This window comes from Nicotiana attenuata, unplaced genomic scaffold, assembly GCF_001879085.1.
Source record: "Nicotiana attenuata strain UT unplaced genomic scaffold, NIATTr2, whole genome shotgun sequence".
In the NCBI taxonomy this organism is placed as follows: domain Eukaryota; kingdom Viridiplantae; phylum Streptophyta; class Magnoliopsida; order Solanales; family Solanaceae; genus Nicotiana; species Nicotiana attenuata.
The window spans coordinates 118,499-133,106 of NW_017672246.1; the positions used below are offsets into that span (position 1 = coordinate 118,499).

A 14,608-nucleotide genomic window follows, 5' to 3' on the forward strand; every position below is an offset into this window, starting at 1 on the left:
TGATGAGATTTGGGAAGAAGGGCAAGCTTAGCCCTAGGTTCATTGGCCCGTTTGAGATTCTTGATCGAGTGGGAGAGGTGGCTTACAGACTTGCATTGCCGCCGAGCTTAGCAGCCGTGCATCCAGTGTTTCATGTGTCCATGCTTCGGAAATATCACGGCGATCCATCCCACGTGTTAGATTTCAGCATTGTCCACTTGGACAAGGACTTGTCTTACGAGGAGGAGCCGATAGCTATTCTAGACCGGCAGGTTCGTCAGTTATGATCGAAGAGCTTTCCTTCTGTTCGTGTTCAGTGGAGAGGTCAGCCTGCTGAGGCATCGACCTGGGAGTCCGAGTCCGATATGCGGAGCCGTTATCCCCATCTTTTCCCCGACTCAGGTACTTCCTTCTTACGTCCGTTCGAGGACGAACGGTTGTTTTAAAGGTGGAGGATGTGACGACCCAAAAGGTCATCACTTGTTTTTAACATGAATTCTACGTTCCGAGGCCTTAAAAACCTCTTTCAGCATTACCTTGATTTGTGTGCGCAGTCCGGGCGCGTAGTCGGAAAGCTATTATATGAAAATCTGTGAAAAATGTTGAAATTTTAACTTAAAATGCATTTAAGTTGACTTCGATCAATATTTTGGGTAAACGGACCCGGACCCATGATTTAACGATCCGGAGGGTCCGTGGAAAAATATGGGACTTGGGCGTGTGCCCGGAATCGAATTCCGAGGTCCCAAGCCCGAGAAATGAATTTTTAAAGAAAGTTGTTTTCTGGAATTATTTATGAGTTTTGGAAATGATATGTGTTTCAAATTTGATGGTATCGGGCCCGTATTATGGTTTCGAAGCCCGGTACAGGTCTTATATGTGGTTTAAGTCGGGTCTGTGAAATTTGGTAAGAAGCGGACTTGAAATGACGTGAATCGAAACGTATTTGAGAAAATTGGAAAATTTGAAGTTCTTAAGTGATTTTATGATTTTGATGCTAAATTCATAGTTGTTGATGTTATTTTGGCGATTTGATCGCACGAGTAAGTCCGTAGGGTATTTTTGAGGTAGTGTACATGTTTGGTTTGGAGCCCCGAGGGCTTAGGTGACTTTCGAGTAGGTTCCGGGATGTCCTAGGCTTAAAACATGGATGCTGCAGGTTCAGAGAAGTGCAAATCTCTAAACCCGCCAGTGCTGACCGCATTGGTTTTGGTGCTGTCCGCGGTGGGGGCTGTGCGGCCGCACTCTATTTTGTGCGGTCCGCACAGGTTCACTGGTCCAACTTCGGAAGCCTATATCTTTTGCGATGCAAGGAATTTTGAGATGATTTAAAAACGAAAGTTGTAGCCCTTCGTGTCTCCTCAGTCTCTGGCGTCTCCTCTATCCTTTACTTCCTGTTTCATTTCTTTGATTCAGAAACAGTGTATCTTTTATTTTCAGACCTTGTATTTAGCACTCTTAGATCATCAGTGGTACTGTGACACCAGCTCTGGGTAGTTGAGGCTCAAATAGTTGTTTTGGATACATGTTCAGATATTTTATTGCTTTCTTCCGCTTATTGTAAATTTTCCGCTGTTTACACATTATTGCTTTATAGTTGTTAAAAGAAAATAATTGGATAATGAAGTAATTAGTTCAAAGAATTGGCTTGCCTATCTCACATTAGTAGGCGCCATCACGACTCCCGAGGGTGGAAATTTCGGGTCGTGACGTCTTTGCACGAACTTTTTAGAGTATAGTCCTTCTAAGATCGGGGGTGCCCCTGGTATTTGATCAACACGGGAGTTATAAGTATCCACTTTTTTGTCATTATCCTCGATCTTCTTCTCCCCGGACTCGATTTGGTGAGTTCCTCGATCATCCTCATAATTGTGGGGTCAGTCCCCGAGCCATTACTGTTTGATCCCTCCGGCACCGGCTCAATACGTCGAGTGTTCCCTGGTTCGACCACATTTGGAATTTTATTCTGACTTTGAAGTTGAGCGATGACAATTTGTTGAGCTTGTAGCATCTCGAATATTACTCGGAGGCTGATTCCCCGTCTCCCATTCCTTGCGTTCTTTGGCCACCACACTGGGCTTCCCTGCGTATATTTCCTTCGGGGTCCGCACCTAGAACTGCATTCAAAGCAATGTGCGAACTAACATCAACTGGTTCCACATTTGGTACTTCCCCTGGGTTTATCGGTGGTACACCGACCCCTGCGTTGCTATTCTCTCCAAGACTTCGTTGTCATGAACATGTGCGTTTTGTGAGCTAGACATGTTTCAACCTGAGAATCAAAAATTCTTGACAAGAAAAAGTGTAAAAGCAACGTGTGTAATGAAAATCAGTAAAGAAATAATCACTATTATCTTTAGCCCCACGGTGGGCGCCAAGCTGTTTACCTCGAAAATACGAGTAACAATTAAATTTGATTTGTGGTTTTTAAAGATACGTGATTAGATTCAATACCAATTAATAATCAAGAAATATGAAGTAGAAGTGAAAGAAATAAGTGAATCAAACCAATGTAACTCAGCAGCTGTGACCTCGAGGTGGGTTCAGAATAATAAGAACAATTAAGCAAGAAAAGTAAAGTAAGAGCAATAGAGCTAGAGGACAATTCTGATGAACAGTAGGCAAAAAGTAGAGAGTATATTCTTTGCTCAATGATTAGATGATCTTACAAATGATTGGGGTCCCCTTTATATAATAGGGGAACCCTAAATAAGGTATATTTCTATTTACAATAAGGAATATTCTTGATACAGCTGTCTAACCGCCTAGTACGGAGTCGTACAATCCTGTTTCGGGATTTGCGCCATGATCTTGGGGACGTGGCGGGAATCTAGCTCATTCTGTTATAAATCTGCAACGGTACTATTTAGGGGTCGAGCATACTCGGCTTCGATATTCCTCGTATTCCTATCTTTGGGCATCGCATTATGTCCTCGAGCTTGAGTCTGGTCCATCCGGCTCGAACTCAACCTCGCCCTCGAGCCTATAAATCGGGTAGCCCCGATTTCTACCGTATACAGTGCTCATTCTATTAAATTTTAATCTTGTCTAATTTTATATTATGGTATATCAATTTAATATTCATATTTTACAATATTTTTATTTTATTTTTAGATATTGGACCTTAGAAGCCCATATTCACGTCCACATAAAATTATACTAGTAACTAGTAACTAGTAGTAGAACTTATTCTGCTCGATTAGTTAATGAAAGTAAAATTGACTAATTTTATTATGTGGCATGGGGGATAAGCTAATCATTAGACAAAATTTGTACAGTGACACTAATGATAAACTAATTTATTGTTTATTCGGTTGAGACTTGTAAATTGTGTATTACACAAATACAAATTTCACATTTTAATATGACACATCTCTTTTATACTACCCCTATAAATTATTGGGTGTATAATTTCGAAAAATGAAAAAAAGATAAGAAAAGAAAGGGAAAAAAGTTCCCTCTCTTCCGAACAAGCATAATGTAAAATGGGGAAAATAAGGGGGCGCGGGAAGTTTTCTCCAGTTTCTTCTCTCAAAAGCTTCCATAGCACGACAACAGCGGGAGGGAAAGCAAAGCAATTTTCCTGTCGTCAATGGGGTCAGCAAGTCCCAAACACACCTGCCTCAAACTGGAAATACCCAGCAAGACGCAGAGGGAACGAATATTCGTTAAGGGCACGTGGTTTTCTTCTCACTTTGACCTCTTCATCACTGACGGTCTCCAAGCTTGGACTTGCCTTGGTATTTTCCCTTTTATTCAAACTCATAATTAGATCCCCAATTTGTTCAAGTTATCTCCTGGCCTTAGTTTAATTGCGACTCCTCACATTTACTTTGTAATTATTGGGGTTTTTTCCTTGTAGCGTCGGAGGAGGAGGTAGAAGATAGAGCATCTCAGTGGGATCAACCCGTTTCTGAGTATATTGATTTGGGTGAAAAGTATTTGGGATTTCAACAGCCCGGTTCTGTTTATGGCTTTGATGATGCTGGTTCTGGCCATAAAAGGGTCAGCTTTCTTAATTTTCAATTTCTTTTTAAACCTAGTCCATTGGTCATTTCTATCTTATTTTGAGCCTACAAAGAGTTATAGTTGTTACAAACTTTATTTCTCTGATTCCTGAGTTGATTTGTGATTTCCATTAGCTGTCTATTATAGGCTTACTCCTAGGGTACACCTAGGCCTGATTCAATTGATGAATAATAATCCAGACTTAGTGGGAATTAGGGAAAAGCATGAGGTGCTCTCTACCTCCTTAACACGTGCACACAAACATGAAGTCTAACAGCTTGTTTGGATGGTTGTTACCTATTGTATTGTATTGTATTGTATTGTTACTTTAAATACAATATTTGTTTTAATTTTTACTTAAATTATTGTATCATATTGTTAAATCCGTCGTCACGTAACGATAGAATGTGCCACTTTATGTAACGACTGATTTGGTATGGCCGCATCATTACCTTGTTTTTTTCTCTCGTCTTAAATAACTTTATTTTATTCTTTACCCTACCTATTTATATAATAATTCTACCTCATACCCTACTTTTTTTTGTTTGTTTGTAATATTACAAGTTTACTATTCATATTGTTGGGCGTGACATCATGAAACGACGGGAAACGATACAATTGATCCAAATATTGTATTCATCAAAACAATATAGTACATTATAATACAATATAATATGATACATTATGGAACGACATATAACAACCATCCAAACAAGCTGTAAATTGAAAAATTCTCTACCTTCACAATAGTTCATTCTCATAGTTTCTACTTGCTCTTAGGCTACTGTTGACCAGCTTCCCGAGGCCATCTTGGTCTAAACAGACATGGTGCTGTCAGTTTGCACTTATTGAAACACCCATCATCAGAGAGATGTATTGTAGAACAAAATATTGAAGAGGGTGGGAACAGCTAGAAGCCTTGACTAATGCTATGATTTTGGCCATATACACTAATTCTTCAGATTGATGTTTCTTGCTTCTTAGACACGTTCAATAGCCTTGTGGTATTCCGTATCTTGATGGTCAAATCTTGCACATATTTCTTTTAATTGCTTGGTGAGTATCCTAAAGAGCAAAAGATTTGTCTATTGTGAAGTTAGTGTAGCTGAGGTAATGTTTACTTTTATTTATGATACTATTTTGAGTTTGAATTGCTATGATGTGCTTTTCATGTATCCCAATACTTTCTTTTGATCTTTGTAGCTTTCCTGGACATTTGAGAAAGAAGGGACAAAGCTGGAATGGCGGTGGAAATGCCAACTGTCTCCTAATAGCAAGAAAACTACGGCAGACATCTTGGACTTTCTCATGGATGCAAACATTAGACTGAGTGTAAGGATCTTGATTCCTGTACTCTCTCTTATTCACAAAATTTTAAGGCAATTTTGCAGTTTTGTTCAATTCTACTGATCTGTCATCTAATTATCTATTTGCTGATAATCAGATAAACTTCAATGATTAGGATCTTTTATGCATAACATTTGTTACAGCCAGTATTAACTTTTGGCCACGGGTGATGATGGAAAACCGTTCTTAGAAATGTTGGCGGAGGATATAATACTTCTGCATGAGTTCCCATAGTTTCCTATTGTATTCTTGTTGATTCGAATGGTTTGGCAGTGGTTAGTTGCACTGTTACTGCATGGTTGGTTTTCCCCCATGGTTTTCTAGATGAGTACTGGTGCTACTTTACCAAGAAAGTTGAGATCTATATCTATTCAAGCTTGGTGCCTCATTATATCTTGGAGCATGAAAGTGGAATCATATTGGACCGGTAGATCACCTGCAATATGATATGAGAATATGCTTGGAACTTTGTGATATTTTACTCTTAGGGGACAGTAAGTTGCAACGTTTTCCCTATCTGAATATGCCTAGATATTTTTAAAGAAGGGGAATTTGTGTATCTCTGTCCCTAGGAGACTTGTTTCACGACAGCACTAAATTCATCCTCATTTTGAATAATTGAATATAAAGAGAACAATCTGAAGACATCCTCATTTCTGGTGGTGTTAGCTACCTCTTGTTAATTGATTTCCTTTTTTCTTCTTTCCGGTGCAAGGAAAAAATTAGTGTATATATAATAATATATATTCAGTGAATATTCAAGCTACTGCAGCTTCAATTCCTGCTTTTGCATTACTAGCATATCATACCTATAATATTTAACATGGTAAATTGAAATGTTTTCTGCCATCTTGATTCTCTGTTATCTTTGCTTTAGAAAATGTCAGCACTCTTCTTTTCTTCCATCTAGAATTATATATGGTTCTGCAGTTAGTATGCTCTCACAATTTTTTTGAATTTGATTGAAAAAGGATGAGGTTTTGGTCAATTCATGTTGAGACACTGCTTTAAAAATATTATTACGATCTGTTTGTTTCATCTAAAAGTTCTAGGTACATTGTTATGCTGTGTGAAAGCCCTTGCCAGTTTATTTGATTTAACTTCTCACGAGTTATTTGATTTAATAGGACGAAGTTGTCAGTAAAACTCAATCATTTGAGAGGCTGAGAGAGGAGGCTGAAAAATGTTTAACACAGAGCGAGAAACTCAGCAAAGAGAAAGAAGAATTTGAATCTGCAATATATGCAAAGGTGCTGTTTTTAGTCCAAGCACTAGGATCTGTTATTATTTCAATGTTGGTGCGATATATTAATATTTTGATCTTTCTTTTAACATCATACAAGGTATATCCTGCTACCCTTTGTTTTCTTGGCAATGGTTTAATTAGGCTTAGGAGTAGAACATCCCAAAAGAGTTGGTTTATAATCGGTCATGACTGTGGTCCTTTTACTTCCAGTTTGTTGGAGTCCTGAATTCAAAGAAGAAAAAACTCAGAGAACTTCGTGATAAGCTCTCAAAACAGGGACCTGCTGTTCAAGAGCCGGTAGAAGAGGACCCACAATCTACAGACAGAACTGAGACCTTTGATGAGGGAAGCGATGACGAAAAAAGTGGGGAGGAGGTTGAGAAGGAAGATGTAAAGGAAGATGTTGGCACTTCAAAAGATGTTCCAGCCAGAAGGGAAAGGGGTCGTGGTCGTGGTCGTGGTCGAAAGAGAAAGTAAATATCAAACCAGCATTAGCACATTAGCACCATCTTAATCATCCTTTGCCTCTTTGTCTGAATGCTTTTAATTTTATCTTTATTTTCACGGAGAATGAGGATGTATATGCACTGTTGAACTTGTGAATATGTCAGATATTCGGCATTTGTCTGATATCGTCTCGATGGCCACTGTTTCCCAAAGCATCGATACCAAATTCTGCGTTTTGAGAGAAAGACAATTCATGCAACAAACTTCGAAAAGAGAAAGAGTAAAACCAAGCATAAATATCCACGGAATTATAAAATAATTAGAATTCTCCATTGTGTCACTTACAAAGACAGTGAAAGAGTAAAACCAAGAATAAAATCCACGAAATTGTAAAATCATTAGAATTCTCCACTGTCACTTACAAAGACCATTTGTCCCGTACAAAATCCAGGTGTAAACCCATTTTACTTCCTACTCTTCTCCCCCATGCTGACAAACACCCGCATCTAAATCTAGAGTGTTGCTCTAAGAACCGACCAGTTTCCTAATTATACCATTGGATAAGAAGTGTTCTCAGCGTGTAATTTTGACCTATAAGTGCTCCTAAAAATAATTTATTTATTATTATTATTATCTTTAGTGAATTTTAGGAATTTTATTTTATTCAATTAGTTTGCATATTAATTGCATTATATGCATGTATAATTACAAACAAAAAAAATTCTGTCTTTTGAAGCATTTTAGGATAGTTAAGAAGCATAATTAGTTAATTAATTGGTTCATTAGTGGATTAGATAGTTATTTGTTTAAATAATTAATTAAATATTTTATTAGTGCAAAATAATTTTAAATTAGGGCTGTCTAAGGGGATGGGATTTCTCGGAACCGGTCCGGTCCGTACCGGTACCGCTCCATCCCCGTCCGATTGAGGGATAGGGGTAGGGGATTTAGGCAAAGGGAACGGGGAGTGGGAGGATACCGGAAAAAGTATCGGTAGAACCGGTCCGGTACGGAACCGGTACCCTTAATATTTTTTTTTAAATGTAGTCAGTTTATTATCAACCACTATATCACGAAGCACTACAAGCACAATATGATGATTATGAAAATTTAAGTGAGGATGAAGAGAACTTAGATGAAACACCCACTAGTCCTGCTCCTGCAACTCTAACTCAAAGTCAATCTCAGTTTGGAGCTGATATTCCGTTACCTCCCATTAGACAACCAATTGTGTTTACCTTTAAAAACGTAAGTAACAATTAAAGATGATTTGTGGTTTTAAAGATACGCGATATATTCTAATACTAATGATTATGTGAGTAATATTGAGCTTAAGTAAGAAGAAATAATGAACCAAACCAATGTTATCAGAACTGTAGGGGCCCTCGAGCTCGTCTATCCAGGGACCTCGAGGTCAACTAAGACCAATAAAGTATGAACAATAAAGTAAAGAAAATAAAGCTGGAGAATAATTGCTGAGCACGTTAAACAAGAGAAGAATAAGAATGTTCTATTGTAGTGAATGATCTGATCACCTTTTACAAAATGATTGGGGTCCCCTTTATATAGGAGGAAAAATCCCCAATATTGTACATTCCTTATAAAAGTAACGAATTCTATTGGTACAGGTGCATAACAGTCTAGTACGGACCTGTACCATTTTGTACAATCCTTATCCTATAATTAATGCCTAGGTCCACGTGTCCTTGGAAAATTACCGATTTTCTTGATTGAATTCGAGATTGCGACGCCCTCGATGCAAGTCGTGCCAGGCCCTCGATCAGCTTCCTCGAGGCGGGTGTTCCTTAGCCGAATCTGATCCCCACTTCGAGTCTCCTGAACTCGGACCCATAGCCCGATTTAAGACTTCAAAATCATGCTCCCTCAATTTTGACCGTATAAAGATAGTCCCCGCATTTTTTAGAATGGAATAATATGAAACGATTTTGACCCCGATTTTCTCGAACCTCTAGTGATGGCGTCATCCTCGTAAAGCCAACGTTCGAAGTCACCGAAACGTCCCGTCGACCCGCTTCCCCAAAAACATTAAATTTACGCCAGCGTGGTCGGCCATTAACGCCTTCGAACCGTCGCTGCCCCTCTATAAATATGAGGCGCTTTCCTTTGGTAAATAGCTTTACCTTTCTTCAATGTCTTTCAGTCCTCATCTTTTTATTCAATCACTTGTTTCCTCCGCCTCTTTAAATGCCATAAAATACCAAGCTCTTGCCGGAAACACTACGTCCCTGTTTACCTGCATTCCTTATCTTACAGCAATGGCCAAAACTTCCAAGACGGTCCCTAAAAAAGATAAAGCATCATCTTCCTCCGCCTCCCGGCCGGCCAAATCGGTGGTGCCGCCGACACTTGAAGAGATCACCCCTGGTGATTGCATCATTAAGAAGGACTTCAGTATCGAGAATCCTCCAAACGTCGAGGGCCGATGCGAGCACGTGTCACAATATATTAGCCTGATAACCAAACAGCTCGCCAAGGATATAAGGAAGGATTATCGATGGGGGGACGAGGTCAAGATTCAGATCCCGGAACCTGATGAAAGCATAACTACCCATAAGGAGGTTTTTTTTAGTGTTTACACTTATCCCTTCGCATTTGGCCCCCTCGATCCGGTGGTGATCGACTTCTGCAAGACATGCGAAGTCACCCTTGGCCAAATCCACCCTTCGTTCTGGTGTATCGTGATCATGCTGCGGTACTTTTCTGAGAAGGCTGAAGGTTTAGAATTCACCCTCAGCCACTTAGTTCGGTTGTATCTGCCCCAGTTATTCCGAGGGCTCATCAAGGTGCAGCGTCAAACCACGAAGTCCTTCTTCGCCAGTACCGATGAAACCAAAGATCGAGGTTGGATGAGCCGATTTGTTACAGTCAGGAATTCGGACATCATCCCCGAAGAAAAAATGCCGTTCCCGGAGAGGTGGAATTTTAACTGTAAGTGGAGTCCGCATTTCCCTTTGTCTATTCTTATTCTTTCATTTTTCATAGCATACTCATCTTTCTTTTGGCAGCCGATGCTTGGGCGCCCTTGGCGGTGCCAGACCTCGAGGCTTGGGTCAGGAAACTAGCTGCCACATCCTCTTATGACAAGCGTAAGTGGCGTGAATTGGCGAAGGGCCAATGGGAGGCCAAGAACCATAGCCTTGGAGATGCGTCCGAGATGAGGCCAGCCCCACCTGGGGAAACGACCAAGCCTTCAAATCCAAAGCCCGAGAAGGATAATAAAAGAAGTCTCGAAGCCCGAAGACCTCTAGGACAAGAAAACCTCCACTCGTAGGGCTACGAAAAAGGTTTGCTCAAATGAGCACAGAGTCAGCCCACGATTCCCAGGATGGTGAGGAATATGATGAGGAAGAATCGACGCTGGTGACTCAGACCAGGAGGTCAGGCGAGGCAGAAAATCCACCTTGTGGTGATGATGCTTGAAAGGAAGAAGGCCCCCATATCCCCGAAGGTTGAGATTGTCCCTCCGTCTTCAACAACTATACCAGAGGGGGTAAATGCTGAGGCCCCCGACGTTAATGAGAACGCCCTAAGTGAAGAGCTCGGGGCCGCGACAACAGGTCATTCCCTTTTATTGCCAACTTATTCTGGGGAGGCAATTGAGGAAGCCAACACTTTGCACATGCCCGACCCAAGTAAGGTCATCGGGGACGATCCTTTCCAGAGTTGCTATGATGGAGTTGAGGATGCCGATGACTTTAACGATGCATCCTCCATTTTTGAAGAGGCCCAGCGTCTCTTTTTCCGGGTAATGACCTGCCCTATCTATTGCATATGCTAAGGTTGAAGCTGCATATGCTAAGGTTGAAGCTGCACAAGCCAAGGCCGAGGCTGACAAGACGAAGGCTGTGGCCGATAAATCCATCGCTATATACCAGAGAGAAGCCGCGGCCGTTCAAGCTGAATTGAGGGCAGCCTCCAACCGGGAAAAATGGAGCAGTAAATTGGCCAAGTGTCAAGCCCGGAGGAAGACTCTCGAGGAAGTCCGTGCTCGAGGATTTGACCTTGCCGAGGAGATAGCCGAAGCACAAGCACGGGAAACTGATGCTGGGTTTCTTGTCTCCTCTGATGATGAGGACGTGGTGAGTGGCTCCGAGGACAGGGAAAGTGAAGAAGATGCTCCTGAAGGGGAAGAGGCTCCAAAAGATAAAGCCATTGGAGATGAAGACGGCACTCCCGGGGACGAGGCCCCGAAAATAGATTAGGTTTCTATTTTTGTATAAGGTCCCCTCGTTGTAATATGTTTTGTAAATTTCTCGGATGAATATAAAGTAGCTTTTTGCTCTGCTCTTGATTTGTGTTAACTTTTCATTTTGTCTCTGTTCACGAAAAATTCCGATGATTCACACATTAAGTTCGAATATTGGTTTAGACTGGTGATAAGCCCTTAGGCTTTTACTTCCCAAGATCATACCCCTTAGGGTTTTAGATGATCCCTGAGCCAAACTTAAACTCGAATACATGCGAGCTCGGGGCCTTTGTGTCCGAGTTAAACGAGAACGGGGTCTCTGACTCCAGTAGGTCTTTGCCCTATATTTCCTTTTTACGCTGGCCCTTAGGCCTTTGTATATCGGCCCTTAGGCTCTTTTTTACAATTGGCTCTTAGGCACTTTTAGGTTGGCCCTTAGGCTTTTTAAGGATGGCCCTTAGGCTCTTTAAGGATGGCCCTTAGGCTCTTTTAATTGGGCCGTTTCGGCCTTTAAAAATGACTATATAGTTTTTCCCTCATTTCAGCTAAGACTTGGTAAAATTTTAGTTATGCCTTAGCATGTGTTTTTGTACCCGTTGGTTTTTTCGAAGGCTCGACGTATGGGAACCTTATTAGTCATGGACATAATCGAATGCCTCTTAAAGGTTTTCCGAAGGCTGATGTTATCGAAGCCTTTGGGATTGTTCGAGGGCTGATTTATCGAAGCCCTTAGATTTTTCGGGGGCCGAATCTATCGAGGCCCCTTATATTTTGCTTTTGCCGAGGGTAGACTAATTTTACTGGTTATTACAAAGTGTTTGAAGTCCTTTAACTTATAGCGGAAGTCGGACGTCTCCGAGACGCATTATCTGGATGTAGCCTTTATGTGACCGTAGCCTTCGGGTCTGTCGCTTGGACTGGTTTCCCGATAACTTTCCAAACTTGTTCGAAAAATTAGTCCTCGAGTGAGTTGGCCTTGGCCTTCTTTTCGATGGGGTGACTTAATGAGGTCTTATGATGCCTCTTTGAGGTCTTGTATTGACTATCAATGACAGTCCTCGGGTATTTCGAGGTGCTTTGGCCCTTGAGCCACTTCCCGTAGGATTGTAAGTGTAGAGCTCATATGAGATACAAAGTGTTTTTTGATATAACCAGAATGCTTCTTCAAATAGTTAATACATGCATACATGTTTTGCCATTGGGGCTCGATTATTCTATATGGACACGGTTCATTCGACCGTTTGGCCCATTGCAAAGTTCTCCTGTCGGGGCCCTCTTGGGCACAAAATATCTTTCTCAAAGCTATAACCTCCAAGGGTGATGCCCCCCAGTATTCGAGGTTGACTAAAAAGAATCCTTGAATACTTGTTGAGTGACCCTTAGGTAGCATATAGGTGTTGCCTCGTTAAAAACCTTGCCGGTAAAACCCATTTGGGATAAAACCCGATCCAAGGGAAAAAGAGTGCAACGCATGCTTTCAAACCCAAGGTCTTCGGGCTCAACAGTAATATCGCTTGAGCATTGATATGTTCCAATTATTTGGTAGTTGCTCGCCTTCCATTGTGCTGAGTTTGTAGGATTCTTTCCCTAGGACTCCGAGGACACGGTACGGTCCTTCCCAATTGGCACCTAGCTTCCCTTTATTTGGGTTTGGAGTGTTAAGAGTAACTTTCCTTAGAACTAAGTCCCGACTCTGAAATGTCAAAGGTTCGTCCTTCTGTTGTAATACCTCTCTATCCTTTGTTTTTGCGCGACCATTCGAATTATTGCGGCCTCCCGCTTTTCGTCTAGCAGCTCAAGAAAAGTGTTCATGTCTTCGCGATTTGAGTCTTCGGTGGCATGTTGAAACCTAGAGCCACGCTCACCAAATTCTACTGGGATCAAAGCTTCGGTCCCATATACAAAAAAAAATAGGGTCTCCCCCGTGCTTGACTTCGCTGTTGTCCGATATGCCCATAGTACCTGGGCAACACTTCTCTCCATTTCCCCTTTGCATCATCTAACCTTTTCTTCAAGTTTCGAATAATGGTTTTGTTGGTGGACTCGGCCTGACCATTTGCACTTGGGTGGTAAGGTGTTGATAGGATCTTTTTGATTTTATGGTCCTCGAGGAACTTTGTGACTTTGTTGCCGATGAACTGCTTCCCATTGTCACACGTTATTTCGGCGGGTATCCCGAACTGACATATGATATGATCCCATATAAAATCGATGGCCTCTTTTTCTCTAACCTTCTCGAAGGCCTGCGCTTCAACCCATTTTGAGAAATATTCAGTCATAAACAAAATGAATCTGGCTTTACCTGGGCCGTTGGTAGGGGGCCGACGATGTCCATCCCCCATTTCATGAATAGCCACGGGGATAGGACCGAGTGGAGTTGTTCACCAGGTTGATGAATTATTGGTGCAAATCTCTGGCACTTATCACACTTTCGAACAAACTCCTTGGTATCTTTTGCCATGCTATCTCAATTATATTCTGCTCTGATCACCTAGCGAACCAGCGAGTTTACACCAGAATGATTAAGCCCTCGTGGATTTCCCGTAGTACATAGTCTGTATCCCCGGGTTCCAAGCACACTGTTAGTGGTCCATCGAAGGTTCTTCTATACAATGTTCCATTTTCATCGAGCGAGAATCGAGTTGCTTTGGCTCGTAGTGTTCTTGATTCCTTTGGGTCCGCGGGGAGCTCCCCATGCTTTAAGTAATCGTTGTACTTATTCCTCCAGTCCCATGTCAGGCTTGTTGAGTTAATCTCTGCATGGCCTTCTTCAATCACTGAATTTGATAGCTGGATGACAGCCCCCGGGACGATATCGTCTTCTTCGACTGATGATCCCAAATTTACTAGTGCGTCGGCCTCGCTATTATGTTCTCGAGGTATGTGGTCTAGTGTCCATTCCTTGAAGCGGTGCAACGTCATTTGAAGTTTGTCCAAGTACCTTTGCATTCCATCGTCTCGAACCTTGAAGCTTCCATTTACATGGTTTACCACCAAAAGGGAATCACACTTTGCCTCGATGACCTCTACTCGAAGGCCCTTGGCTAGTTGAAGACCTGCAATCATGGCTTCATACTCGGCCTCATTGTTAGTCAATTTAGAAGTTTTGATAGATTGTCTAATAGCACTGCCTGTAGGCGGTTTCAAAATGATGCCGAGCCCAGACACTTTCACATTCGAGGCACCGTCCCTGAAGAGGGTCCACACCCCTGTCGATGTACCCGTTTTGAGAAAGAGTTCCTTTTCTTCTTTGGGTACGAGAGCAGGCTTGAAGTCGGCCACGAAGTCTACCAAAATCTGAGACTTGATGGCCGTTCGAGGCTAATATTCGATATCATATCCTCCAAGTTCGATGACCCACTTAGCCAACCTGC

The 14,608-nt window shown here is 41.7% G+C and overlaps 1 protein-coding gene across 1 annotated transcript; it reads left to right on the top strand.

The window, feature by feature from the left end:
- The first annotated feature begins 3,433 nt into the window (after positions 1–3,433).
- Positions 3,434–7,212, top strand: LOC109212450 (DNA repair protein XRCC4-like). The gene is made up of 5 exons (XM_019376099.1): positions 3,434–3,719; positions 3,842–3,984; positions 5,191–5,319; positions 6,462–6,584; positions 6,791–7,212. The coding sequence occupies exons 1-5, from the start codon at positions 3,572–3,574 to the stop codon at positions 7,055–7,057; spliced, it is 810 nt and encodes a 269-aa protein (XP_019231644.1). The 5' UTR covers positions 3,434–3,571; the 3' UTR covers positions 7,058–7,212.
- The last annotated feature ends 7,396 nt before the right edge of the window (positions 7,213–14,608 follow it).

Coding starts and splice junctions, on each gene's coding strand:
- LOC109212450 (XM_019376099.1), top strand. CDS start 3,572: ATGGGGTCAGCAAGTCCCAAACACACCTGCCTCAAACTGGAAATACCC. Junction 5,320..6,461: donor ATGCAAACATTAGACTGAGT/GTAAGGATCTTG, acceptor TTGATTTAATAG/GACGAAGTTGTCAGTAAAAC. Junction 6,585..6,790: donor AATCTGCAATATATGCAAAG/GTGCTGTTTTTA, acceptor TTTTACTTCCAG/TTTGTTGGAGTCCTGAATTC.